The sequence below is a fragment of the Theropithecus gelada genome, chromosome 15 (assembly GCF_003255815.1).
Source record: "Theropithecus gelada isolate Dixy chromosome 15, Tgel_1.0, whole genome shotgun sequence".
Taxonomy (NCBI): domain Eukaryota; kingdom Metazoa; phylum Chordata; class Mammalia; order Primates; family Cercopithecidae; genus Theropithecus; species Theropithecus gelada.
The window spans coordinates 62,579,203-62,606,152 of NC_037683.1; the positions used below are offsets into that span (position 1 = coordinate 62,579,203).

Below are 26,950 nucleotides of genomic sequence, written 5' to 3' on the forward strand. Positions count from 1 at the left end.
AAAAAAAAAAAAAAAAAAAAAAAAAAAAAGGAGATAAAAATGTAAACACCCACTAGTCTCAGTTCTAAGTTATTTTGCATGTGATTTGTGTTTCTGCTATCTAAAAAAGTGTTCAAATTTCTTTTGATATTTATGTTGTGCCTTCAATCTTTTATATAGGAAAGCAACAAGTAGATCTATTGCTTAGGGCATTATTTTCATTTTTGATAATCTATTTTGAATATTTTGCTTTTATTTAAAGTTCTGAGTGTGCAGGAGAATAGGTATGTTTGGATCATTTTTTGGAATTCCCTATTATTAAGGTATAGAGCAGCTTCTTCTGTCCAAACAAAAATAGATTTTTGCTTTTTTTTTTGCTGATTATCAACATTACGGCTCATTTTAAGTAATTCAGAAAATATAGGAAAATGTAAAAATTGTTTTGAAACCTGTCAACCACTGAGTATCACTGTTGACATTCTAGCCTTTTAGTCTTTTTATTCCCTATGCATGCTTAGTTTTTTCTGCAAATACTGAATGTAGTTATAGAAAAAGTGAGGCCTTAAATAATTATGCCTCAGAATAAAAATTTGGAAAAACCTGACTGAAAGGAAAGCAGTAGATAAATTTTAAACCCTAATATTCTTGACCAAAGTTGAAGCAAAATTTTTTTTTTCATGTTTTTCTGTCTTGTTTAGCCACAAAGCAATAGCACCCACAGTATGATAAGGATTATCTCTAGGAGTCATGCTCTTGTATGCCATTTTTTGTCCTCTTCATATATATCTGTTTATGTTTCTGTCCCGCAAGATTACTATTTCTTTTCAGGCTTAATTTACTAGTTTATTTATTTATCTTTATGCACTAGTCCAGTGGATCCGTTGAGATTGTTGTCTTTAGCTGATTTTCAGCAATTTTTATAGCTGTTCATTCCCTCATTTAATACATTTTAGTTGTTTGTATGAAACAGAACTCAATCCTTTAGATGTTTATAAATTAAAAAATTCAATTTCTTACAGGTTGGTGTCTCTCTATCTGTTATTTAAGAATGTTAACTTTAATTCATTTCACTTTAATTTTTTTTTTTTTTCTTTTGAGACAGGGTCACCCAGGCTGCAGTACAGTGATGCCATCTTGGCTCACTGCAGACTCCACCTCCTGGGTTCAAGCAGTACTCGTGCCTCAGCGTCCTGAGTAGCTGGGGCTATAGGCGCACACCACTATGCCTAGCTAATTTTTTTATTTTTAGTCGAGACGGGATTTCTCCATGTTGGCCAGGCTGGTCTCGAGCTCCTGGCCTCAAGCGATCTGTCTGCATTGGCTTTCCAAAGTGCCGGGGTTACAAGTGTGAGCCACCATGCCCAGCCATGTGTTAATATTTCTGGTAGTAGAAATAAGTTTTTTTTTTTTTTTGAGACAGAGTCTTGCTCTGTCGCCCAGGCTGGAGTGCAGTGGCCCAATCTCGGCTCACTGCAAGCTCCGCCTCCTGGGTTCACACCATTCTCTTGCCTCAGCCTCCTGAGTAACTGGGACTACAGGCGCCCGCCACCACACCTGGCTAATTTTTTTGTATTTTTTTAGTAGAGACGGGGTTTCACCACGTTAGCCAGGATGGTCTCGATCTCCTGACCTTGTGATCCGCCCGCCTTGGCCTCCCAAAGTGCTGAGATTACAGGCGCGAGCCACTGTGCCTGGCAATAAGTTTGATTTTTTAAAAATTTGCTGAGGCTTTTTTTTTTTGGCTCTTGTTGTGCATAGTCTTAATGCTTTTATTTTTGTTTTCCAGATTTTGTTGGCCCCCATTTGACCAAAAAAGTGATACTGAATTCCGAAAACATTGCTGTGAATGGATAAAAAGGATTTCTGTAAGTATTCTTTTTGTTAGAAGATACAGACTTTAAGAAGTTAAAAACTACTTTAACTCTTTAACTTTTTAGAGGTGAAATCTTTTTAATGCTTTAATGCTATCAGTATAAGCAAGGAAATACTAGTTAAAATAGTCTTCTTTGATGGTTTTTGGTTGGGATTCTATGTATTTTGAAGAAACCAGCTTTGCTGGCCAGGTGCACTGAAAATAGGTTTTAGACTTCCTGAGAGTTTATAGCACAGTTTTTGTTTAAAGAAAACTTTTTCAACTGTATATTATTTTAGTTTGCTTCCCCAGATAGTATCAATGATTGTGTCTGTATCATTATAATTGTTTTTTCTTACCAGGTCCACATAGAGTTTAGAAAAACCAAAACCCACAACGTTTAACTTGTGGTTTAAATGGAATAATTCTGATCAAATTCTTTTTTCTTTTTTCTTTTTTTGAGATGGAGTCTTGTTCTGTCACCCAGGCTGGAGTGCAATGGCACAGTCTTGGCTCACTGCAACTCTGCCTCCCAGGTTTGAACGATTCTCCCACCTCAGCCACCTGAGTAGCTGGGATTACAGCCATGTACTACCATGCCCAGATAACTTTTGTATTTTTAGTAGAGATGGGGTTTCACCATGTTGGCCAGGCTGGTCTTGAACTCCTAACCTCTAGTGATCTGTCTGCCTCGGCCTCCCAAAATGCTGGGATTACAGGTATGAGCCACCGCACCCAGTCCTGATCAAATTCTTTTATGCTTCAAAAATAGTATGATGAGGAGACAGTGGGCTGGGGGCCTTACCCCCTTGGACTGTTTTGTACTCTGCTGCAGAGTTGGACATGTCCAAGCCACTGTGCTATGAAGAGGTACTAGGGAACCCCATGCCAACCTGTAGCATAGTGCTCATGAAAATGTGGGACTTCTATTGCAAGACTGTCACACCCTTTAACAAAAATAGTATGATGTAAATGTAAGAGTTTTTGTTAACAAAGTCTTCAAATCATCTTACTTCTTTTCTTCATAGGGTGAATGTGGAAGTAGCTTTCCTCAAGTTGTTGGTTCACTATTTCTTTCTCCTGGTGGTCCTAAGTTTATTCATCTGATGTATCATTTTGCAAGATTTGTTGCAATGAAATATATTAAATCCAATTCTAAAAGTAAGTTCAACTTATAAAATATTTTATTGTTTTGATTCTTAAATTTTTATTGTTCTTTACAGTTTTTAAATCATGAAGAGATCTTAGTAAAAGCAAGATAAGTTAAAACATTAATGTACCCCAAAAAGGAAATGGTTAATATTCTACTGGAACTGTACTTTGAAATCTTCTCATAATGAACATAGTTACTATTTATATTTTTTTATTATGTTCTAATACAAGGATTGGGAAACATTTCCCTTTTTTTTTTTCTAAGACAGAGTTTCGCTCTCGTTGCCCAAGCTGGAGTGCAATGGCATGATCTCAGCTCACTGCAACCTCTGCCTCCCGGGTTCAAGAAATTTTCCTGCCTCAGTCTCTTGAGTAGCTGGGATTACAGGTGTGTGCCACCATGCCTGGCTAATTTTTTGTATTTTTGGTAGAAACGGGGTTTTACCATGTTAGCCAGGGCTGGTCTTGAACTCTTTACCTCAGATGATCTGCCCACCTGGGCCTCTGAAAGTGTTGGGATTACAGGCGTGAGCCGATGCGCCTGGCTTTTTTTTTTTTTTTTTGAGACGGAGTTTTTGCTCTTGTTGCCCAGGCTGGACTGCAATGGCGTGATCTCGGCTCACTGCAACCCCTGCCTCCTGGGTTCAAGCGATTCTCCTGCCTCAGCCCCCTGAGTAGCTTCGATTACAGGCATGCGCCTCCATGCCTGGCTAATTTTGTATTTTTAGTAGAGATGGGATTTCTCCGTGTTGGTCAGGCTGGTCACGAACTCCTGACTTCAGGTGATCTGCCCGCCTCGGCCTCTCAAGGTGTTAGGATTACACCAAAGTGTTAGGATTACAGGCATGAGGCACCACGCCCGGCCTTTTTTTTTTTTTTTTTTTTAATACTGGGGTTGCACCATATTTCCCAGGCTGGTGTTGAATGCCTGTGCTCAGGCAGTCTTCCTGCCTTGGCCTCTTAAAGTGCTGGGATTACATACATGCGTGGCCACCGCTCCTGGCGACAATTGATACTTTTATCACTAGTGTATGGATAATGTCTGTTTTCCTAAAGGCTCATTAACATAGTATGTGACCAGACCTTTTTTTTTTTTTTTTTTTTGAGATCGAATCTCGCTCTGTTGCCCAGGCTGGAGTGCAGTGGCGTGGTCTCGGCTCACTGCAAGCTTTGTCTCCTGGGTTCACGCCATTCTCCTGCCTCAACCTCCCGAGTAGCTGGGATTACAGGCGCCTGCCACCACGCCTGGCTGATTTTTTGTATTTTTTAGTAGAGACGGGGTTTCACCGTGTTTACCAGGATGGTCTTGATCTCGTGACCTCGTGATCTGCCAGCCTTGGCCTCCCAAAGTGCTGAGATTACAGGCGTGAGCCACTGCGCCCGGCCTGTGACCAGATACTTTAATCTTTTCAGTCTGATAGGTTACAGTGGGATCTCAGTATAGTTTTAATTTGTATTTCTCTTATTAGTGAGGTTGAAAATTGTTTCATGTTTAAGAGCAATTTGTACTTAAAAAAAAATGTTTATTTTTTGGCTGGGTGTGGTGGCTCATGCCTGTGATCCCAGCACTTTGGGAGGCCGAGGTAGGCAGATCACTTGAGGTCAGGAGTTCAAGACCAGCCTGACCAACATGGTGAAACCCCATCATTACTAAAGTACAAAAATTAGCTGGGCATTGTGGTGGGCACCTGTAATCCCAGCTACTTGGGGAGGCTAAGGCACGAGAATTGCTTGAACCTGGGAGGCAGAGGGTGCAGTGAGCCAAGATTGTAGTACAGAATTCCAGCCTGGGCAATAGAGCAGACTCAGTCTCAAAAAAAAAATTTTATTTTTTTTAGAGATAGGGTGCGTCTCCCTGTGTTGGCCAGGCTAGTTTTGATTTGAACTCCTGGTCTCAAGTAATCCTCCCACCTCAGCCTCCCAAAGTGCCAGGATTTCAAATGTAATATAAGAATGTTTCCAATTTTTCTGCTAGTGGATGATCTGCCCCAATTACACGTAATACAAACTATTTTATATAAAATATGCATGTTTGGATTTAATAAGGCATAAGACTTGTAAGCATGGATTGTCCTATTTCTGGATTTAAACCAATTCAGTCAAAATGTTCAGTCTCTAGGTAACTTCTAAATTCGGTAAACTCATTTCTTGTTAAATATTTAGTAATTCTGATGATTTCTTTGTTTTTCTTTTTTCCCCAGACGAAGTCTTACTCTGTTGCCCAAGCTGGAGTGCAGTGGTGTGATCTCGGCTCACTGCAACCCCCACCTCCTGGGTTCAAGCGATTCTACTGCCTCATCCTCCTGAGTAGCTGGGACTACAGGCACATGCCACCATGTCTGGCTAATTTTTTTGTATTTTTAGTAGAGATGGGGTATCACTGTGTTGGCCAGGCTGGTCTCGAACTCCTGACCTTGTGATCCGCCCGCCTCAGCCTCCCAAAGTGCTGGGATTACAGGCATGAGCCACCATGCCCGGCAAATTCTGGTGGTTTCTCTGAGGCAATACTAGGACCTGGATAAGCAACGTTAATGCACTGTGGAAGTCCCTGATTTTCAGAATACTCATGTTTTTGTTGTATTGAGCCATGTTAAAGTAGGATTTATTACAGGTAAAAACCTGAACTCTGAAATATTTATATGGGTTATTCTCAGGTCTACTTTGGTTTTTAGTAACACAGTGAATAATTATTTGAGAAATGAACAGTGGTTTTATTTGGTTATCCTGTCCTATTGGTCTTACTAGGAGGAAAAGTAAACTGATGGCAGCAGTGGAGATGATGTGATCCTCTCTTACCTTTTTATATTGACTTTCTTCCTTTGTTAAAAGGTTCTGTGGCTGGGCACGGTGGCTTACGCCTGTAATCCCAGCACTTTGGGAGGTCAGGGCGGGCGAATCATGAGGCCAGGAGATTAAGATCATCCTGGCTAACACGGTGAAACCCCGTCTCTACTAAAAATACAAAAAATTAGCTGGGCTTGGTGGCGGACACCTGTAGTCTCAGCTACTCAGGAGGCTGAGGCAGGAGAATGGCATGAACCCGGAAGAAGGAGCTTGCATTGAGCTGAGACCCCGCCGCTGCACTCCAGCCTGGGTGACAGAGGGAGACTCTGTCTCAAAAAAAAAAAAAACAAAAAGAAAAAAAATATTCTCTTTGGAAGCAAAGTAGCTCTTATTATAATTTGAGATATCTGGCCGGGCGCGGTGGCTCAAGCCTGTAATCCCAGCACTTTGGGAGGCCGAGACGGGCGGATCACGAGGTCAGGAGATCGAGACCATCCTGGCGAACACGGTGAAACCCCGTCTCTACTAAAAAATACAAAAAAGTAGCCGGGCGAGGTGGTGGGCGCCTGTAGTCCCAGCTATTCGGGAGGCTGAGGCAGGAGAATGGCGTAAACCCGGGAGGCGGGGCTTGCAGTGAGCTGAGATCCGGCCACTGCACTCTAGCCTGGGCGACAGAGCAAGACTCCGTCTCAAAAAAAAAAAAAAAAAGAGATATCTATAAATAAATACACTATAGATATAAATGTATTTCTAGACGTCTCAAATTATAATAAGAATGTTTTTAGGTAGATGCCCTCTGAAAATTTTTAATTGTGTAAAATAACTCACCTTTAGAAATCTTTTTTAGTTGCCTGCCTTAAAAAAAGGTCATCTTACTTTCATTAACATTAGTTGTGTCGGGCTGAGTGTGGTGGCCTGTAATCCCAGCCCTCTGGGAGACTGAGACAGGAGGATCCCTTGAGTCCAGGAGTTCAAGACTAGCCTCGGCAACACCTTGAGACCCAGTCTCTACAAAAAATACTAAAAAAACAATTAGTTGGGCATGGCGGTATGTACTTGTAGTCTCAGCTACTGTGGAGGCTGAGGTGAGAGGATTGCTTGAACCCAGAAGGTTGAGGCTGCAGTAAGCTATACTTGTGCCACTGCACTCCAGCCTGGGCAATACAGTGAGACCCTGTCTCAAAAAAACAGCCCCAAATACCAAAACAAAACATTAGTTGTATTGTTATATATTTATGGTATACTAGCTTTTGGGGAGTTGTTAGTTACATGATGTTAATTTCTTAATATTAAAATTCAACATTTTTGGTATTTATTAGCTTGTAAATCTGTTTTCCTTTTTTAAAAAGTCAATCAAATTTAGCAGTGGGAGATTGTATACCATCAATGTTAGTGACACTAATGTTCAATTCTGATAACCCACTACTATCAGACCAGCCTGTTTTCTATAATCTTAATTGTGTTCCGTGTAGATTCTTCTCATCATTTTGTAGAGACATTTAACATAAAACCACAGGACTTGCACAAATGCATTGCCAGATGCCATTTCGCACGTAGCAGATTTTTACAAATTTTGCAAAGAGAAGATTGTGTTACCCAAAAATATCAGGAAAATGCGCAGTAAGTAGTACCTTGATAGAAAATAATTTCTTTCTTTTGAACAGATGTCACCAATATAATGTCAGCAGAAATAATCCATGCCTACCTCAAAACCCTGGTGATTATTTTTCCATTTTAAAGTCAGATAACTTTTTTTTTTTTTTCCTATCTGAGACAGGGTCTGGTTCTGTCACCTAGGCTCTTAAGCTGGAATTCAGTGGTGTGATGTCGGCTCACCGCAGCCTCTGCTTCCCAGGCTTAAGTCATCCTCCCACCTCAGCCTCCAGAGTACCTGGGATTGTAGGCGCAGGCCACCATTCCCAGCTAATTTTTGTGTTTTTAACGGGGTTTCACCATGTTGCCCAGGCTGATCTCGAACTTCTGAGCTCATGCAGTCTGCCTGTCTCAGCCTCCCAAAGTGTCAGGATTACAGGCATGAGCCACTGTGGCTATAGTCAGATAACTTCTGCATAAAATATTTTAAAACTTTAGGCATACTATAAATGTAAGTTTAGAGAAAAAGAAAAGATCACTGTATTTATTGATTTATTTATTTATTTTGGGATGGAGTCTCGCTCTGTTGCCCAGGCTTGAGTGCAGTAGTGGAATCCTGGCTCACTGCAACCTCCACCTCCTGGGTTCAAACGATTCTCCTGCCTCAGGCTCCCGAGTAGCTGAGATTACAGGCGCCTACCACCACGCCTGGCTCATTTTCTTTTTTGTATTTATAGTAGCGATGGGGTTTTGCCATGTTGACCGTGCTGGTCTTGAACTCCTGACCTCAAGTGGTCCACCTGCCTTGGTCTCCCAAAGTGCTGGGATTGCAGGTGTGAGCCACTGTGCCCGTCCCACTTTAGTTTAAAAAGTTAAGTTTTCTTTTCTTTCTTTTTTTTTTTTTTTGAGACGGAGTCTCGCTCTGTCGCTCAGGCTGGAGTGCAGTGGCCGGATCACAGCTCACTGCAAGCTCCGCCTCCCGGGTTCACGCCATTCTCCTGCCTCAGCCTCCCGAGTAGCTGGGACTACAGGCGCCCGCCACCTCGCCCGGCTAGTTTTTTGTATTTTTTAGTAGAGACGGGGTTTCACCATGTTAGCCAGGATGGTCTCGATCTCCTGACCTCGTGATCCGCCCGTCTTGGCCCCCCAAAGTGCTGGGATTACAGGCTTGAGCCACCGCGCCCGGCCGAAAAAGTTCACTTTTCTTATGAGCTTTGTAAATATGGAAATATATTTTAAAGTTGTAATTGTAGTGTTTATTTCATATCCTTTTTTGTCTTGATATTTCATTCTGTAAATTTTTCCATATTGCCATAGTGTATTACCATGTTTTTTTTTTTTTTTTTTTTGAGATAGAGTCTCGCTCTGTTGCCCAGGCTGGAGTACAGTGTCACAATCTTGGCTCACTCCAACCTCCCCCTCCCGGGTTCAAGCAATTTTCCTGCCTCAACCTCCCAAGTAGCTGGGATTACAGGCGCATGCCACCATGCCTAGCTAATTTTTGTAGTTTTTAGTAGAGAAGGGGTTTTGCCATGTTGGCCAGGCTGGTCTCGAACTCCTGACCTCAGGTGATCCACCCACCTCAGCCTCCCAAAGTGCCTGGATTATAGGCGTGAGCCACTGCACCATGCCAGTATATTACTTTTAATGTCCATTAGTCCGATTAGTGGGTATTTCGTTAAGTAGATATTCTTTTAGGTAGGTAGTCATCATTTTTTAAAACCACTTAATGCTATTTTATATTTAGGTTCAGGGGCTCAAGTGATCTTCCTGCCATGTCTGGGAGTACAGGCATGTGCTACCACACCCAGCTAATTTTAAAATTTTTTTGTAGAGACAGGGCCTTGCTTTGTAGCCAGGCTGGTCTCAAACTCCTGGCCTGAAGCCACTTTCCTGCCTCAGCCTCCCAAAATATAGGCATTACAGGTGTGAGCCACCACACCTGGCCTAATTTCTTTTTTGCAACTGTAGACAATTACAGTAGGATAACTTTGTAGAATGCTTTGTTGTATTTTACTAAAGCTATAGAATCCTTTGAAATTAACTGAAATGTTGCCTGACTGTATTAGATAACATTTAAATTTATCCCCTGGGTATGTGAGATAAGGATAAGAGCAGAGTCGTCTTACTAACCTCCATCATTCTAATCAGAGAGGACATACTAACCTACGAGTCCTAGGTCCATCTCAGTAGGAGCCTGTATGTTGAATCACTTGTGTGATAAAGAGAGTTTAGAGTCCTTTAGCTTGCTGGTGGCTGTACCCAGAGGCCTTGAGCAAGGATATGCAAAGGGAAAATAGAGAAGTGGGCTATACTAATTAATTGTAATGGTATTATAGTTGTCATTTTGTATGTTTTCTTGCAGATTATCAGTTAAGCAGGTACGAAACTTGAGATCTGAATGTATAGGACTGGAAAACCAAATAAAGAAGTAAGTGACTTTTAGAGCTAGAAGTTGCCTTAGATACTAGTTTAGCTTTTGCATTTTACAGGTGAGAAAACAGATTCCCACAAACATTAATTAAAATAATATATCAATAGCCAGATGATGATAGGATTAGAGCATAGTTATGACTGCTAGTCCAGTTCTTCTAATAAATTATTATCGCTTTCAGATTAAATTTTATTTTTTGTTGGGGTGGTTGTTGGTGGGTGGGTTTGCAGACTGATTAGCTCTTTGGATATTAAATTACCATGTGATTTTTCATGTGACTAACTAGATTATTTAATATTTATTAGAATGGAACCCTATGATGACCACAGTAATATAGAAGAAAAAATTCAAAAGGTGAGACAACTTATAAAAGGAGAAATTTAATCTTTTAAAATTCTGTGATATGCAGTGTTTGCTCAGTTGGTGGGACTCTTATAGTCTATTTAGCACAATTTTTTTTTTTTTTTTTTTTTTGGAGATGGAGTCTCGCTCTGTTGCCCGGGCTGGAGTATAGTAGCGTGATTTTGGCTCACTACAACTTCCGACTCCTGAGTTCAAGTGATATTCTTGCCACAGCCTCCTGAGTAGCTGAGATTACAAGCATGCGCTACCACGCCTAGCTAATTTTGTATTTTTAGTAGAGACAGAGTTTCACCATGTTGGCCAGGCTGGTCTTGAACTCCTGAGCTCAGATGATCTGCACGCCTTGACCTCCCAAAGTGCTGGGATTACAGGCATGAGCCACCACGCCCAGCCTCCCTTCCCCTTCCCCTTCCCCTCCCCTTTCTGAAATGGAGTCTCACTCTTCCAGGCTGGAGTGCAGTGGCATGGTCTTGGGCTCACTGCAACCTCCGCCTCCTGGGTTCAAGCGATTCTCCTACCTTAGCCTCCCTAGTGGGTGAGATTACAGGTGCATGCCAATATGTGCAGCTAATTGTTATATTTTTGTAGAGACAGGATTTCACCATGGTGGCCAAGCTGATCTTAAATTCCTGACCTCAGGTGATCCGCCTGCCTTGGTCTCCCAAAGTGCTGGGATTACAGACGTGAGCCACTGCGCCCGGTCCCATTTCTTTTTATAGTACTATTACTTTTTTCTTTTTTTAAACTCATAGGTCGTATGTATGAAGATATTAATGGAGTGCCTTTAAAACACTTGAATATAATGGAAAAATGAACTTATAATTCATAAGCTTAATTATATTCAAAAGGGTTTTTAGATATGATTAATTAAAAATTCTCCACCCCAGTACAAAAAGCTCTGCTTGATTGTAGTATAACCTTGTCAGTTACAAGGTTATACTTGTCAGTGGTATTAATTTATCTAAGTAAAATGGGTTAACTGCAGGAAGATGTTAAGTATGAAAGGAAAATGAGGAATCAAAATGAGGCTGGTTTGGCAGGAGGGAGGATTCTGACAAATGAAAATGATCTGAGACCTCCAGAGTTTGACTTTGATGTGAGTTAAGTATTTTCTTAGGTTTTCTTTTTTTTTTTTTGGATAAAATCTCTCTCAAGCTCTTTATTGTGATTCTGTGATTGCCACGCCAAGCTGCTGTGGGTATAAATTTGGCTTCCAAGGCACATTGTCACTTGTAAAGGTGAGCGCCCTCTTAAGGAAATATTTTTATTCAGTGAATGCTTATTGATATCTGATATGTGCTAGGTATCTTGTAGATATTAGGGCCAAAACAATGAGGAGAACAGGCAAGGCAAAGTCACTTCCTTCATGGAATTTTCCATTTAGTGAATCTCTTATTGCAAATTATATAATTAAAATAATTTGCAGAACCTATTAAAGTTTTCACAGCACTCTCTTCTGAGTTTGGTTCATATTTGTTTTCTCTGAGTACAGTCGACTTTGAGCCCTTGACAAGATAAAAATCTAGACTTGGAAAATCTGAGAACCAGATCCTAGATAATTACAGATTCATCAAGGAAATGCCATCCTGTGAGACCTCTAGACTGCTAGCCAATGAGTGTTCCTTTGGGAACAGCTTTACCTTGCCATGCAACATGTCAGAGATTAGGGTGGCACACACCTATAGTTTCACCTACTCAGGAGGCTGAGGCAGGAGGATTGTTTGAGCCCAGGAGCTCAAGGCTGCAGTGTGCTCTTGTTGTGTCAATGGACTCCAGCTTGGGCAACAGAGCGAGACCCGTCTTAAAAAAAAAAAAAAAAAAAAAGGCCGGGTGCGGTGGCTCAAGCCTGTAATCCCAGCACTTTGGGAGGCCGAGATGGGCGGATCACGAGGTCAGGAGATCGAGACCATCCTGGCTAACACGGTGAAACCCCGTCTCTACTAAGAAATACAAAAACTAGCCGGGCGAGGTGGCGGGCGCCTGTAGTCCCAGCTACTCGGGAGGCTGAGGCAGGAGAATGGCGTAAACCCGGGAGGCGGAGCTTGCAGTGAGCTGAGATCCGGCCACTGCACTCCAGCCTGGGCGACAACGCGAGACTCCGTCTCAAAAAAAAAAAAAAAAAGAGGTGGGGGCACAGTGGCTCACACCTGCGAGCACTTTGGGAGGCCAAGATGGACAACGGATCACTTGAGGCCAGGAGTTCAAGGCCAGCTTGGCCAATATGGTGAAACCCTGTCTCTACCAAAATAAAAAAAGTAGCCTGGTATGGTGGTATTCTCCTGTAGTCCCAGCTACTTGGGTGGCTGAGGCACGAGAATCACTTGAACCTGGGAGGCAAAGGTTGCAGTGAGCCAAGATTGTGCCACTGCACTCCAGCCTAGGTGACAGAATGAGACCCTGTTTCCAAAAAAAAAAAAAAAAAAAAAAGGAAAAAAAAAAGTGAACTAATTAGAGATATTTAATACTGTATTTTTATCATACAGGAAGAACATGTGTATAATTATATTTCTCCACCTCCCTCCCTCTTTTGTAAATTCTGTTAAAGCATAACGTATATACAAGAAATGTGTAACTCATAAGTATATAGCTTGACAAATTTTCACAAAGTGAACATGTCCGTGTAACCAATATCGTTTAAGGAATAGAATGTTACCAGCACCCTAGAATCCTCCTTGAACCTGTTTAGTTTACACTGTTTCCCCCCACGGGGAAACACTGCCCTCACGTGTTACACTAAAGATTAGTTTTGCCTGTTTTTGAGCTTCATATAAATGCGAGTATATAGAATATATTCTTTTGTGTCTGACTTTGGCTCAACATTGTTTATGGTATTTATCCATGCTATTGTGTGTAATCATAGTGTGTTTATTCTCATTGCTGCTTAGTGTTCTATTTTATGGACATAGCACCAGTGTAGCCTTTTTACTGTAGATGGACCTTTGGATTGTTTCTACTTTTTGATTATTACAAATAGACATTCTATGAGTATTCTTTTTTTTTTTTTTTGCAAGGATCCTGGGCTTAAGGGATCCTCTTACCTCAGTCTTCTGGGTAACTGGGATTATAGGTATGCGCCACTGTGCCTGCCTAAATATTCTTGTATATCAATTTTAATGAATATAGATTAGTATATGCCTAAGATTTTTTGTTTTTAATGAGGCATAATTTCTCACACTTTAACTTCCTCAAACTGAATGACTTAAAATTGAGATGTAGTAGTTTTTTTCTCTTGAAAAAAATTTTTATTTTTTTTACTGAGATGGAGTTTTACTCTGTCCCCCAGGCTGGAGTGCAGTGGCGCGATCTCTGCTCACTGCACCCTCAGCCTCCCAGGTTCACGCCATTCTCCTGCCTCAGCCTCCCGAGTAGCTGGGACTACAGGCTCCCGCCACCACGCCCGGCTAATTTTTTGTATTTTTAGTAGAGACGGGGTTTCACTGTGTTAGCCAGGATGGTCTCGATCTCCTGACCTTGTGATCTGCCCACTTCGGCCTCCCAAAGTGCTGGGATTACAGGTGTGAGCCACCGCGCCCGGCTTCTCTTGAGAAATTTTAAAAATTATTTCTCCCCAAATGATCTTTGGTAGATTGATTACATGTCAGCATATAGAAAAGGCTAACTGTATCTTGCATAAGATTTCTTAGATTTGGAGCTGGGTGCAGTGGTGTGTGCCTTTAGTCCCAGCTACTTGGGAGGCTGATGTGGGAAGATTGCTTGAGCCCAGGAATTTGAGTCTGGTCTGGGCAACATAGTAAGACCCCATCTCTAAAAACAAAAAAATTCTTAGATTTGTTTGAAAATTATAGTGAGCTAGATTCTCCTGATACATTTTTCAAAAATTTCCTTTGGAAATAATATCCAAAGGGAGTTTTAAACTATTAAAGTATAATTATTTAATTTTCTTACTAGAAATCATTCTAGGAAATTTGTTACTAAGAGTGAACATATATTTACATTTAAAAAATATATATACGGATTATGTGTGAACTTTAATATTTTGTTTTTGTTTCCAAAGGTTCGGTCTTTGTGGGCTTCAGTGAATGAAACGCTCATGTTTTTGGAAAAAGAGAGAGAAGTTGTTAGTTCGGTCCTTAGTCTTGTTAACCAATATTATGCTTTAGATGGAACTGATGTTGCTATTAATATTCCAAGGCTCTTACTTGACAAGATTGAGAAACAAATGTTTCAGGTAAGCATTTGATATTAAGGAAGCTTTTGAGAAAACTCCTGTGATGTAATTGTATATTTTCTTGCAGTGTTCTTCTGCTTTCAGAATTTCTTTCTTTTTTTTGAGGCAGAGTTTTGCTCTTATTGCCTAGGCTGGAGGGCAGTGGCTTGATCTTGGCTCACTGCAATCTCCGCCTCCTGGGTTCAAGCGATTGTCCTGCCTCAGCCTCCCAAGTAGCCAGGATTACAGGCATGTGCCACCACGCCCAGCTAATTTTGTATTTTTAGTCGGTGGGGTTTCTCCATGTTGGTCAGGCTGGTCTTGAACTCCAGACCTCAGGTGATCCACCCCCCTCGGCCTCCCAAAGTACTGGGATTACAGGCGTGAGCCACCACATCTGGCCTTTCTTTTTTCTTTCAGATAAACTTTAATGATAAAAAACATAAGTATTTTTATGTAATAGTTTATTATTATAATAACCTATAGTTCACCAATTTTTTTCTCCTCCTGATTCCTTAGTTGCACATAGGAAATGTTTATGAGGCTGGAAAACTGAACCTCTTAACAGTTATTCAGTTATTAAATGAAGTCTTGAAAGTGATGAAATATGAACGTTGTCAGGCTGATGAGGCAAGATTGACGGTAGACCTTCACTACCTTGAAAAAGAGACCAAATTTCAGAAGGAAAGATTATCAGATCTGAAGCATATGAGGTACTCTAAAAAGATCTGTTATTTTACTGTGGGAGGAGTAGGGTGGTTTTCTTAACAAAACTCGTATAACTTTAATAGCTCTTCAGCTTTGGCAAACAAGTATGAGAATTCTAGTACTCAAAAACCTTACATAATCAACTCTTGGAGATACATGTGAAGCAGAAAGGAAAAGGAAAATTAGTGGGATAAATGATTTGCCCTGAATGATAATTTTTTTATGAAATAATTTTAGCTTTTCTGTAGTTTTCCTTTTGTTGGGTCTAATTATAAAACTGGGCCTTAGAAAAGGTTTTTTTTTTTGAGATGGAGTTTCGCCCTTGTTGCCCAGGCTAGAGTGCAATGGTGCGATCTTGGCTCACTGCAACCCCTGCCTCCTGGGTTCAAGTGATTCTCCTGACTTAGCCTCTCGAGTAGCTAGGATTACAGGCATGTGCCGCCACACCTTACTAATTTTGTATTTTTAGTAGAGATGGGTTTTCTCCATGTTGGTCAGGCTGGTATCGAACTCCTGACCTCAGGTGATCCACCCGCCTCGGCCTTCCAAAGTTCTGGGACTATAGGTGTGAGCCACCAAGCTCGGCCTCTTTTTTTGAGACAGAGTCTTGCTCTGTTGCCCAGGCTGGAGTGCAATGGCATGATCTCCCCTGACTGCAACCTCCATCTCCCGGTTCACACGATTCTCCTGACTTAGCCTCCGGAGTAGCTGAGAATAGAGGCACGTGCCATCACGCCTGGCTAATTTTTGTATTTGTAGTAGGGATGGGGTTTCACCATGTTGGCCAGGCTGGTCTCGAACTCCTGACCTTAGGTGATTGGCCTGCCTCAGCCACTTGAACAGTTTTTTACTTGAGCAGAAAGAATAGAAAGTATGGTACGCTTATAGGAATGGACAGAGAGTGGGAGTGAAAGTCCTACTCAAGTTTAGAGCAAGGAAGAAATTCTATTTTAAAAATAAATGGAGTAGCTGGGTGTGGTGGCTCACACTTGTAATCCCAGTACTTTGGGAGGCTTGAGGTAGGTGGATCACCTCAGGTCAGAAGTTCAAGACCATTCTGGCCAACATAGGGAAACCTTGTCTCTACCAAAAAGACAAAAATTAGCCAGGCATTTGCCTGTAATCCAGCTACTTAGGAGGCTGAGACAGGAGAATCACTTGAACCTGAGAGGCGGAGGTTGCAGTGAGCTGACATTGCGCCACTGCACTCCAGCCTGCGTGAGAGAGTGAGACTCCATCTCAAAAAAAAAAAAAAAAAAAGAATAAATAAAATAGAGTAATAGATATATTATTGCTTTTTTTTTTTTTTTTTCTTTTGAGACGGCATTTCCCTCTTTTTGCCTAGGCTAGAGTGCAATAGCACGATTTCGGCTTACTGCAACCTCTGCCTCCTGATTTCAAGTGATTCTCCTGCTTCAGCTTGCTGAGTAGCTGGGATTACAGGGGCGCGCCTCCGCGTCCGGCCAATTTTGTATTATTATTATTATTATTATTATTATTATTATTATTGTTTTTCAGTAGAGATAGGGTTTCACCATGTTAGTCAGGCTGGTCTCAAACTCCTGACCTCACGTGATCCACCCGCCTCGGCCTCCCAGAGTTCTGGGATTACAGGTGTGAGGCACCGTATGCGGCCTCTTTCTGATTTTTTTTTTTTTTAAACTTTTTTAAAAACTATTTATTTATTTTTTTATTTATATTTTATTTTTGAGACAGAGTTTTACTCTTGTCTCCCAGGCTGGAGTGCATGGAGTGCAATGGCATGATCTTGGCTCACTGCAACCTCTGCCTCCTGGGTTCAAGTGATTCTCCTGCCTCAGCCTCCTTAGTAGCTGGAATTACAGGCACCCACTCCTACGCGTGGCTGATTTTTTTTTGTTTTTGTTTTTTGTTTTTTTGAGACGGAGTCTCGCTCTGTTGCCCAGGCTGGAGTGCAGTGGCGTGATCTCGGCTCACTGAAAGCTCCACCTCCCGGGTTCATGCCATTCTCCTGCCTCAGCCTCCCAAGTAGCTGGGACTACAGGCACCCGCCACCACACCCTGCTAGTTTTTTGTATTTTTATAGAGACAGGGTTTCACCATGCTAGCCAGGATGGTCTCGATCTCCTGACCTCGTGATCCACCTGCCTCGGCCTCCCAAAGTGCTGGGATTACAGGCGTGAGCCACCGCGCCCAGCCTGTGTGGCTGATTTTTGTGTTTTTCGTAGAGACGAGGTTTCACCACATTGGCCGGGCTGATCTTGAACTCCTGGCCTCAGGTGATCCGCCTGCCTTGGCCTCCCAAAGTGCTGGGATTACAGGCATGAGACACTGCTCCCTGCCTTCTTTATGGTCATAAAAAGAGAAAGGTATTTTAGGTTCTGAATATTCACCTGTGAGAAGTTTAATTTTTATGTGGTATATTGATTGAACTTTCAGTTCCATTTCCTTCCACTTCTCTACAACTATTGTTATTTTCTTAAATTTGACTCAGTGCTTTTTTTGTATCTTCATATTTTGAATAAAGTTTTTTTATGCTGTTATAGGTATAGAATAAAAGATGATCTCACAACTATAAGACAATCTGTTGTTGAAAAGCAAGGAGAATGGCATAAAAAGTGGAAAGAATTTCTTGGTTTGTCTCCTTTCAGTCTAATTAAAGGTTGGACTCCAGTAAGTAATGTTGACTTGCCCCTGTTCTCCCCGCCCCACTTTTTTTTTTTTTGAGACAGTGTCTTGCTCTGTTGCCCAGGCTGGAGTAGAGTGGCATGATCATAGCTGGCTGGACTACAGTGGCACAATCATAGCTGGCTGGAGTACAGTGGCACGATCATAGCTGGCTGGAGTACAGTGGCACGATCATAGCTGGCTGGAGTACAGTGGCATGATCATAGCTTGTTGTAACCTTGAACTTCCGGGTTCAAGCAATCCTCCCACCTCAGCCTTCTGAGTAGCTGGGACTACAGGTGTGCACCACCAAGCCTGGCTAAGTTTTTCTTTAATTTTATAGATAGGGTCTCCCTGCTTTGCCAAGGCTGGTCTCAAACTCCTAGACTCAAGTGATCTTCCTGCCTCGGCCTCCCCAAAGTACTGGGATTACAGGTGTGAGCCACTGCACTCAGCCAATTTGCCTTTTGGAGAATAGTTTAATAAATGGCAATTTGTGAATTTATTGTGTTATGAATGACCTAGAAATGTTGTATGTATGTCATCTTTGCATTTGAGTCTAAAGTTTCTATGTTATGGTTTCTGTAATTTTTCTAAATATATATATAATATATCCATAAGTTGCTGTTGTCATTTACAGTTAATATTTTTAGATTTAAAGGATTGTATTAAAAGGAAAACAATTATTATTATTATTATTTTTTGAGACGGAGTCTTGCTCTGTTGCCGAGACTGGAGTGCAGTGGCACGATCTCAGCTCACTGCAACCTCTGCCTCCCAGGTTCAAGTGGTTCTACTGCCTCAGCCTCCCAAGTAGCTGGGGCTAAAAGTGCCTGCCACCATGCTCGGCTAATTTTTTTATTTTCAGTAGAGATGGAGTTTCACCATGTTGGTCAGGCTGGTCTTGAATACCTGACTTCAGGTGATCCACCCATCTCCGCCTCCTAAAGTGCTGGGATTACAGGCGTGAGCCACTGTGCCCAGCCAGAAAGCAAGACTCCTCTTGATGTGAAGTACTGTGATGTTTGAGAAATTCAAGGACTAAGTAATCCCCCTTGCTCCTAATGTTGTACTTTGCTTTAAAAATAGTTATAGGGCTGGGCGTGGTGGCTCACACATGTCATCCCATTGTTTTGGGAGGCTGAGGCAGGAGGATCATTTGAGGCCAGGAATTGGAGACCAGCCTGGACAACATAGTGAGACTCCTTCTCTACTAAAAAAAACCCCCAGAACTGGGTGTTGTGGTATGTCCTTGTAGGCTTAGCTACTCAAGAGGCTGAGGTGGGAGGACTGCTTAAGCCCAGGAGTTTGAGGCTGCAGTGAGCTATGATAATGTCATTGCACTTTAGCTTGGACGAGGGAGTGAGACCCTGTCTTTAAGAAAAAGAAACAAATAAAAATAGTTATCTGATACATGCTTGGTAATTCTGTCTTTCTTAGGGAGAAAATAATCTATTCATAGATTAACTCAGCATTGTTATTGTAGTAGTTAGCAAATATGTTTACTTCAAAATTGTGAATTTTCTGTTTTAAGTCTGTAGATCTTTTACCACCAATGTCTCCCCTTTCATTTGATCCTGCCTCAGAAGAAGTATATGCAAAGAGTATTCTTTGTCAGTATCCTGCTTCACTTCCAGGTTGGTTATTTATTTGTTTTTCTCTTTGAAACCTCCTTTCTGTCATTCTTTTTCATTATTATAATAGTTCTTTATATTTCTTGTCTTTTTCCTCCATTTTTTTTTTATTGTGGTGAAATGCATGTAACCTAAGATTCACAGTTTCAGTTATTGCAAAGTATACAGCTCAGTGGCATTTAGTACATTTACAGTGTTGTGCAGTCATCATCACTATCTAGTTTCTGAACTTTTTCTTTGATTTTTTTTGAGACAGGGTCTCACTCTGTTGCCCAAGCTGGAGTGCAGTGGCACAATCTCAGCTCACTGTAGCCTTGACTACCTCAGGCTCAAGTGATCCTCCCACCTCAGCCTCTCACATAGCTGGGACTGGAGGTGTGCGCCACCACACCTGGCTAATTTTTGTAATTTTTTTTTTTGTAGAAATGGGATTTCACTGTATTGCCCAGGCTGGTCTTGAACTCCTGGGCTCAAATGATTGACCTGTCTCGGCCTCCCAAAGTGCTGGGATTACAGGTGTGAGCCACCGAGCCCCAGCAGCCAGAATATTTTCATCATCTCAAAAAAACCCTCTAACCCATTAACCAGTCACTTCCATTTTCCCCGCTAGTCCCTGGCAGCCAGTAATGTACTTGTTTTTTTTTTTTTTCTGAGATGGAGTCTTGCTCTGTTGCCCAGGCTGGAATGCAGTGGTGCAATCTCAGCTCACTGCAACCTCCATCTTGGGTTCAAGCAATTAATGCTCTTGCCTTAGCATCCTGAGTAGCTGGTATCACAGGTATGTGCCACCACACCTGGCTAATTTTTTTTTATTTTTATTTTTGGTAGAGACGGGGTTTTACCATGTTGGTCGGGCTGGTCTTGAGCTCTTGACCTCAAATGATCCGCCCGTCTTGGCCTCCCAAAGTGCTGGGATTATAGGTGTGAGCCACTGCGCCCAGCCCATTAATGTACTTCTTATCTCTATGGATTTGCCTGTTCTGGATATTTCATATAAATGAAGTCATATAATATGAGGCCTTTTGTTTCTGGCTTCTTTCACTTGCACTGTTTTTAACTTTGCACAATGTTTTCTTGAACTGATTCTAAGCAATTCTCCTTCCTTGGCCTCCCGAAATGCTGGGATTATAGGTGTGAGGCACCACATGTACAGTATTTTCAAGTTTTTTACATCTTGTAGCATGTATCAGCCTTCAATTTTTAAAAATCAGATTGGTTGAGTTATAATTCATATATCATACAGTTCACTCATTGAAAATGTATGATTTCTTGGTTTTTGCTAAATTCACAAATATGTGCAACCATCATCACAATTGTAAACATTTTCATCACCTGAAAAAGAAACCTCATACCCTTTAGCTATTAACCTCCAATCCCCCTTCACTTCTCCAGTTCAAAGCAATTACGAAGATATTTTCTGTCTCCAGGTTTCCCTGTTCTGGATTTTCATATGGATGGAATCATATCATATATAGACTTTTGTGACTGGCTTCTTTCACTTAGCATAGCGTTTTCAAAGTTCATCTAAGTTGTAGCATGTATCAGTCAGTATTGCATTCCTTTTTTATGAATATATGCCATTGTATGCCTCTACCACATTTTGTTTATCCATTCGTCTGTTGATGGACATTTGGGTTGTTTTCACCTTTTGGCTATTATGAGTAATGCTTCTATAAACATTCTGTACAGGTTTTTTGTGGAAGCTCACAATTTTTTTTTAACATGAAAGAATAGTACAATAATTAACCTGTGTTAATTAGCACATGTGTACAAGACAATTAGGTTCAGTAAATAGAGGATAGATAAGGAATGAATGAATAAAAAACAAATTATACAGCCAAATTGGAGCAGGTAATAGTTGTAGGCTGTAGTTCACTCAGGCGAAAGGTCATGACAGCAGTTAGCACAGGACTCAATCACTGGGATAGGTAAATGGTTTGAGAGTCAGGTGTATTTGGGGAGGACACTGGTTGGGAAAGATTATAGACCAGAGAGCAAGGCTCAGTTTAGGTGCAACCATGAGAGAAGACATAGAAAAGTCTGCATGGGGTTGTGCATAGTGGCTCACACCTATAATCCCAGCACTTTGGGAAGCTGAGGGTGGAAGATTGCTTAAGCCCAGGAGTTCGAGACCAGCCTGGACAACATAGTGAGACCCAGTCTCTTCAAAAAATGAAAAATTAGCCAGGCATGGTGGTGTGTGTCTGTAGTCCTAGCTATTTAGGAGGCTGAGGTAGGAGGATCATTTGAGCCCAGAAGTTCAAGGCACAATGAGCTATTACTGCTCCACTGCACAATGCTCTAGCCTGGACAACAGAGTAAGACCCTCTCTCTCTCTTTCTCTTTTTCTTAAGTTTTTTTGTTTTTTTTGAGACAGAATCTCACTCTGTCGTCCAGGTTGGAGTGCCGTGGTGTGATCTCGGCTCACTGCAACCTTCGCCTCCCGGGTTCAAGCAATTCTCCTGCCTCAGCCTCCCCAGTAGCTGGGATTACAGGCACACGCCGCCACGCCCAGCTAATTTTTTGTATTTTAGTAGAGATCAGGTTTCACCGTTTTGCCCAGGCTGGTCTCAAACTCCTGAGCTCAGGCAATCTGCCTGCCTAGACTCCCAAAGTGCTGGGATTACAGGTGTGAGCCACCGCACCTGGCCCTTTTTCTTAAATTTTAAATTAAAATTTTTTTTAAAATTAAAAATTAGTGTTATCCATTCTCAGGGGCCATGTTAATCTCTGTATTGTTCCAATTTTAATATATGTGCAGCTGAAGTGAGCATGAGACCCTGTCTCTTTTTTTTTTTTTTTTTTTTTTTTTTTTNGAGTAGCTGGGACTACAGGCGCCCGCCACATCGCCCGGCTAGTTTTTTGTATTTTTTTTAGTAGAGACGGGGTTTCACCGTGTTAGCCAGGATGGTCTCGATCTCCTGACCTCATGATCCGCCCGTCTCGGCCTCCCAAAGTGCTGGGATTACAGGCTTGAGCCACCGCGCCCGGCCGAGACCCTGTCTCTTAAAAAAAATAAAAGGCTGCATGGTTTGATAAATGAAGAGGAGCTTCAGATAGAGCATTCTGGTTCCATGGTGGCTGTGGACAGTCCTTAATTATGGTAGAATTCTTTTGATAGCTCTTGGCTTTGTTTTTAACTCTTTTATTTTTATTTTTTATTTTTGAATTATTTCTCTCTCTCTCTTTTTTTTTTTTTTCAAATCCACTAGTCAACAGAGCTCTTGGCATTGTGTTGTGTTTTCATTTCAGTTGGGAAAGGGCTTTTGCACTCTCACCAGGGTTAGTTTACCCCTTCGAATCTATGAAATTCTCATGTCCATTTGGAGGTTTCTCTACTTGCCTTTATACTGAGGGAAAATGTGTCCATTTAGGAAGTCCAGTTGGAAGTGGTACTCTGGGGAGTCCCCCCCTTTTTTTCCTCCTAGTATAGAACCTTGATCTGAGCTGGGCTACTTAAACATTATATTTTTTGTGGTAAAACAACCATTTCTGCCTTCCTGTACCTTACATATTGCATCTTACTTAATTTACTTTAAAAATGTTTTTTAAAATTATATTTCAGCATATTGAAAAGTACAGAGAATAATATTATAAATACTTGTTTATTAAACACCTTTTTGGCAAAGGTTTGCAATATTCACTTTAGGTTTTTTAAAATGTACATATATAGTTAATCCTTAGATATCCACCTTTCTTCACCTTCCTTACTGATTTCATAGAGGTAATCACTATTCTGAATCTAATCTTTAGTCTGATGTATGTTTATAAAATAAATTTGTTACCTATGTATAGACCTATAAATAATATGTAATATTGTTCTTCCTCTTTTTTAAAGTTTATAAATGAAATTTAAAAAATTATCTTCCAAAAGATTCTTTGTTAATGTTTGTACTTTTCGTTTTTTTTTTTTTATGACTTCTTTGTAGCATTAGAGTCTTGCTTTGTCGCCCAGGCTGGAGTGCAGTGGCACCATCTTTGCTCACTGCAAGCTCCGCCTCCTGGGTTCACGCCATTCTCCTGCCTCAGCCTCCGAGTAGCTGGGACTACAGGCGCCCGCCACCTCGCCCAGCTAATTTTTTGTATTTTTAGTAGAGACGGGGTTTCACCGTGTTAGCCAGGATGGTCTCGATTTCCTGACCTCGTGATCCGCCCGCCTCGGCCTCCCAAAGTGTTGGGATTACAGGCGTGAGCCACCGCGCCCGGCTAATGTTTGTACTTTTCAAACCAGGATCCAGAGAGGGTTAGTTCATTACATGTGATTGTTTTATTCTTAGTAACTTTTATTCTAGAATAATGCCTGTCTTTTTTTAATGACATTGATAAAAATTGTTTTTAACAATTACTGTGTTTAAATTGAGCAACATGATTGGTGACATTTTTGGTCTATTCTTTTGTTCTCCTTTTGAGAAGTGTATGTCAAAGTATATGCTTAGTTCTTGAACTCTGAATAGTAAAATTCTCAGTCTTTTTGTGAAAATGTCTTCATTTTCACTAATTTTTGAATGATAGTTTAGTTGGATATAGAATTCTAGATTGATTGGCACTTATTTCTCTTTCAGACTTCGATGATATGATCTCATTGTTTTCTGTTGTTTTTGAGGCTATTTGCTGTTGGTCTAATTGTCATTCATTTGTAGTTAATTTTTTTTTTTTTTTTTTTTTTTTTTGGGACATTTTTTTTTACCCAGGCTCGAGTGTAGTGGCATGATCTCAGCTCACTGCAACCTCTGCCTCCCAGGTTCAAGCAATTCTCCTGCCTAAGCTTCCCGTGTAGCTGGGATTCCTGGCATGTGCCATCACATCCAGCTAATTTTTGTATTTTTAGTAGAGACGGGGTTTCACCATGTTGAGCCACTGACCTCAAGTGATCTGCATGCCTTGGCCTCCCAAAGTGCTGAGATTATAGGCGTGAGTCATCGTACCTGGCCCATTTGTAGTTAGTTAATTTTTCTTTTCTTTTTTTTTTTTTTTTGGAGAGGGAGTTTCACTGTTGTTGCCCAGGCTGGAGTGCAATGGCATGATCTCCACTCATTGCAACCTCTCCCTCCTGGGTTCAAGCTCTTCCCCTAGCTCAGGCTTCCAAGTAACTGGGATTACAGGCATGTGCCACCATGCCCAGCTGACTTTTGTATTTTTAGTAGAGACGGGGTTTCACCATGTTGGCCAGGCTGGTCTCGAACTCCTGACCTTAGGTGATCCTCCCACCTTGGCCTCCCAAAGCGCTGGGATTACAGGCATGAGTCACTGGGCTCGGCCCATTTATAGTTAGTTAATTTTTGATTTCTGGTTGCTTTTAAGATTTTTCTTTGGCTGGGCGTGGTGGCTCACGCCTGTAATCCCAGCACTTTGGGAGGCTGAGGCAGGAGGATTGCTTGAGCCTAGGAGACCAACCTGGGCAATATAGTGAGACACTGTCTCTACAGAAAAAACACAAAAAATTAGCTGGGCATGGTGTCACGCACCTGTGGCCCCAGTTACTTGGGAGGCTGAAGTGGGAGGATCACTTGAGCCCAGTTAATCGAGGCTGTAGTGAGTCATGATTGTGCTACTGCACTCAGCCTGGGTGACAAAGCAAGAACTTGTCTCAAAAAAAAAAAAAAAAAAAAGAGAAAAAAAGAAAATATTCTTCTTTTGTATTACGCAGGTTCATTAGGATATATCTAAATGTAGTTTTGTTTTATTTAGCCTATTTGGGATTTGTGTGTGCTTATTTATTCTGAAAGCTCGTATCTTCAGTTTTAGAAACTTATTCACCAATATCTCTTAAAATATTACTTTATGTCTTATTCTTTTGATCCTTTCCTTCTGATACTCCTATTGTTGGGACTTCTGATTCTGTCTTTCGTATCTTTTAACTTCTCATTCATATTTACAACTTTTTTGTATCTCATGGCTTCATTCTAGGTATTTTCTTTAGATCGCTCCTATAACTCACTGATTATCTTTTAGTTATGTTTAATTTGCTTTTTGACCTGTCTGTCTAGTATTTAGTAGTCATAGATATATACTTTTTACCTCTCTAATCCTTACTTACTTCTTTTCTGTAACTGCCTGGTTTTCTTTTTTTTTTTTTTTTTTTTTGAGACGGAGTCTCGCTCTGTAGCCCAGGCTGGAGTGCAGTGGCCGGATCTCAGCTCACTGCAAGCTCCGCCTCCCGGGTTCACGCCATTCTCCGGCCTCAGCCTCCCGAGTAGCTGGGACTACAGGCGCCCGCCACCTCGCCTGGCTATTTTTTGTATTTCTTAGTAGAGACGGGGTTTCACCGTGTTAGCCAGGATGGTCTCGATCTCCTGACCTCGTGATCCGCCCATCTCGGCCTCCCAAAGTGCTGGGATTACAGGCTTGAGCCACCGCGCCCGGCCTACTGCCTGGTTTTCATGTTGTCATCTTCTTTCATTATGGCTTCTGTTCCACTTTGGACACATACAACTGGGAAAAGCCTTTCAGAAGGTAACATGTTGAAAGAGGTCAAGCCCTTGGAATATCAGATCTTCTGTAATCCAGCCATGGCTTTCTTCATCAGTCTTATTTCCCACCATGCTTCCACTGGATGTATCCTGTGCTCCATCATAGCAGCTTGTACCTTGTTCTCTCAGTACCTTCATGCCTTCTTCCCACTCCGCAGTCTGGGCTGGATGTCTCTCCTCTGCCTCCTTAAACTCTGTATATACTTCTGTCATAATACTGTAGAAGTATAACAACACTTGACACATCACTATCCTTTCCTAGACTGACTCTTCGGAGGCAACCTCTCCATCTTTCATTTCTTTCTCCCATTGTTGGTATGGTAGTAGCATGTGGGTATGGTAGTAGCATGTAGTTATTCAGTCATAGGTTGAAGAATAATTATGTAGGTTGACTGATATCATAAATGTGCATTGAAATATGCTAAGACTGTAACTTTTTGGCCTTGCTGGCTTTTGTGATAATCTCATGATCTGTGTATGTAAACATGAAGCATGTAACACTGGGGAATTATGGATTCTTACTCTTTGAGAAACTTGTTTTAGTATTAGTCATCATTTCTTTTATAAAAGCTAGATATTCTCTATTACTTTTCTGCTCATCACTTTACACTTATCAATTGAATAATTATCTTTTCCTATTAGTGTTCGTGTTTTGGTTTTTCTGTTTTCTTCTGTTTAGAAGTTGTTCTAGAATTTCAAGGGATCCTTGAATGTTAGAATGTACAAACCTAATTAAAGAGTAATCAATTTTTAATTTTCTTTAGATACACATAAGGAACATAACCAAGAAAATGGTTGCAGAGGAGACAGTAATACCTTGGGAGCTCTACATGATCTAGCCAACAGGTAAAACAAATTTGATTTTCTTTTGTTAAACATTTAAAAAAAACTCTTATTTTATAAAAAATAGAGATGGGACTGAGAGATGAAGCCAGCTGGACTTCTGGGTTGGATGGGGACTTGGAGAACTTTTCTGTCTTACAAGAGGATTGTAAAAATGCACCAGTCACTGGATGTAGTAGCTCACTCCTGTAATCCTAGCACTTTGGGAGGCTGAGGTGGGAAGATCGCTTGAGCCCAGGAGTTCTAGACCAGTCCAGGCATAGCAAGACCTTGTCTGTTCTAAAAGGAAAAACAAAAGGTGTGGTCTTTCTAGGTTGCAGAGGC

At 41.3% G+C, this 26,950-nt stretch overlaps 1 protein-coding gene and 1 pseudogene across 2 annotated transcripts in view; one reads left to right on the forward strand and one right to left on the reverse strand.

The window, feature by feature from the left end:
• HAUS6 (HAUS augmin like complex subunit 6) overlaps positions 1-26,950 on the forward strand; it is a 49,137-nt gene that overhangs the window by 7,949 nt on the left and 14,238 nt on the right. The window contains exons 3-12 of one of the 2 annotated variants that reach the window (XM_025360547.1): positions 1,766-1,844; positions 2,860-2,992; positions 7,240-7,387; positions 9,726-9,791; positions 10,100-10,148; positions 14,173-14,346; positions 14,845-15,038; positions 17,559-17,685; positions 19,214-19,316; positions 26,548-26,629. In XM_025360547.1, coding sequence (XP_025216332.1) covers positions 1,766-1,844; positions 2,860-2,992; positions 7,240-7,387; positions 9,726-9,791; positions 10,100-10,148; positions 14,173-14,346; positions 14,845-15,038; positions 17,559-17,685; positions 19,214-19,316; positions 26,548-26,629 — 1,155 coding nt within the window. The remainder of the gene's footprint in view (positions 1-1,765; positions 1,845-2,859; positions 2,993-7,239; positions 7,388-9,725; positions 9,792-10,099; positions 10,149-14,172; positions 14,347-14,844; positions 15,039-17,558; positions 17,686-19,213; positions 19,317-26,547; positions 26,630-26,950) is intronic. The other variant, XM_025360548.1, reaches the window with a different exon arrangement.
• On the reverse strand, positions 21,986-22,085 carry LOC112608764 (annotated as a pseudogene).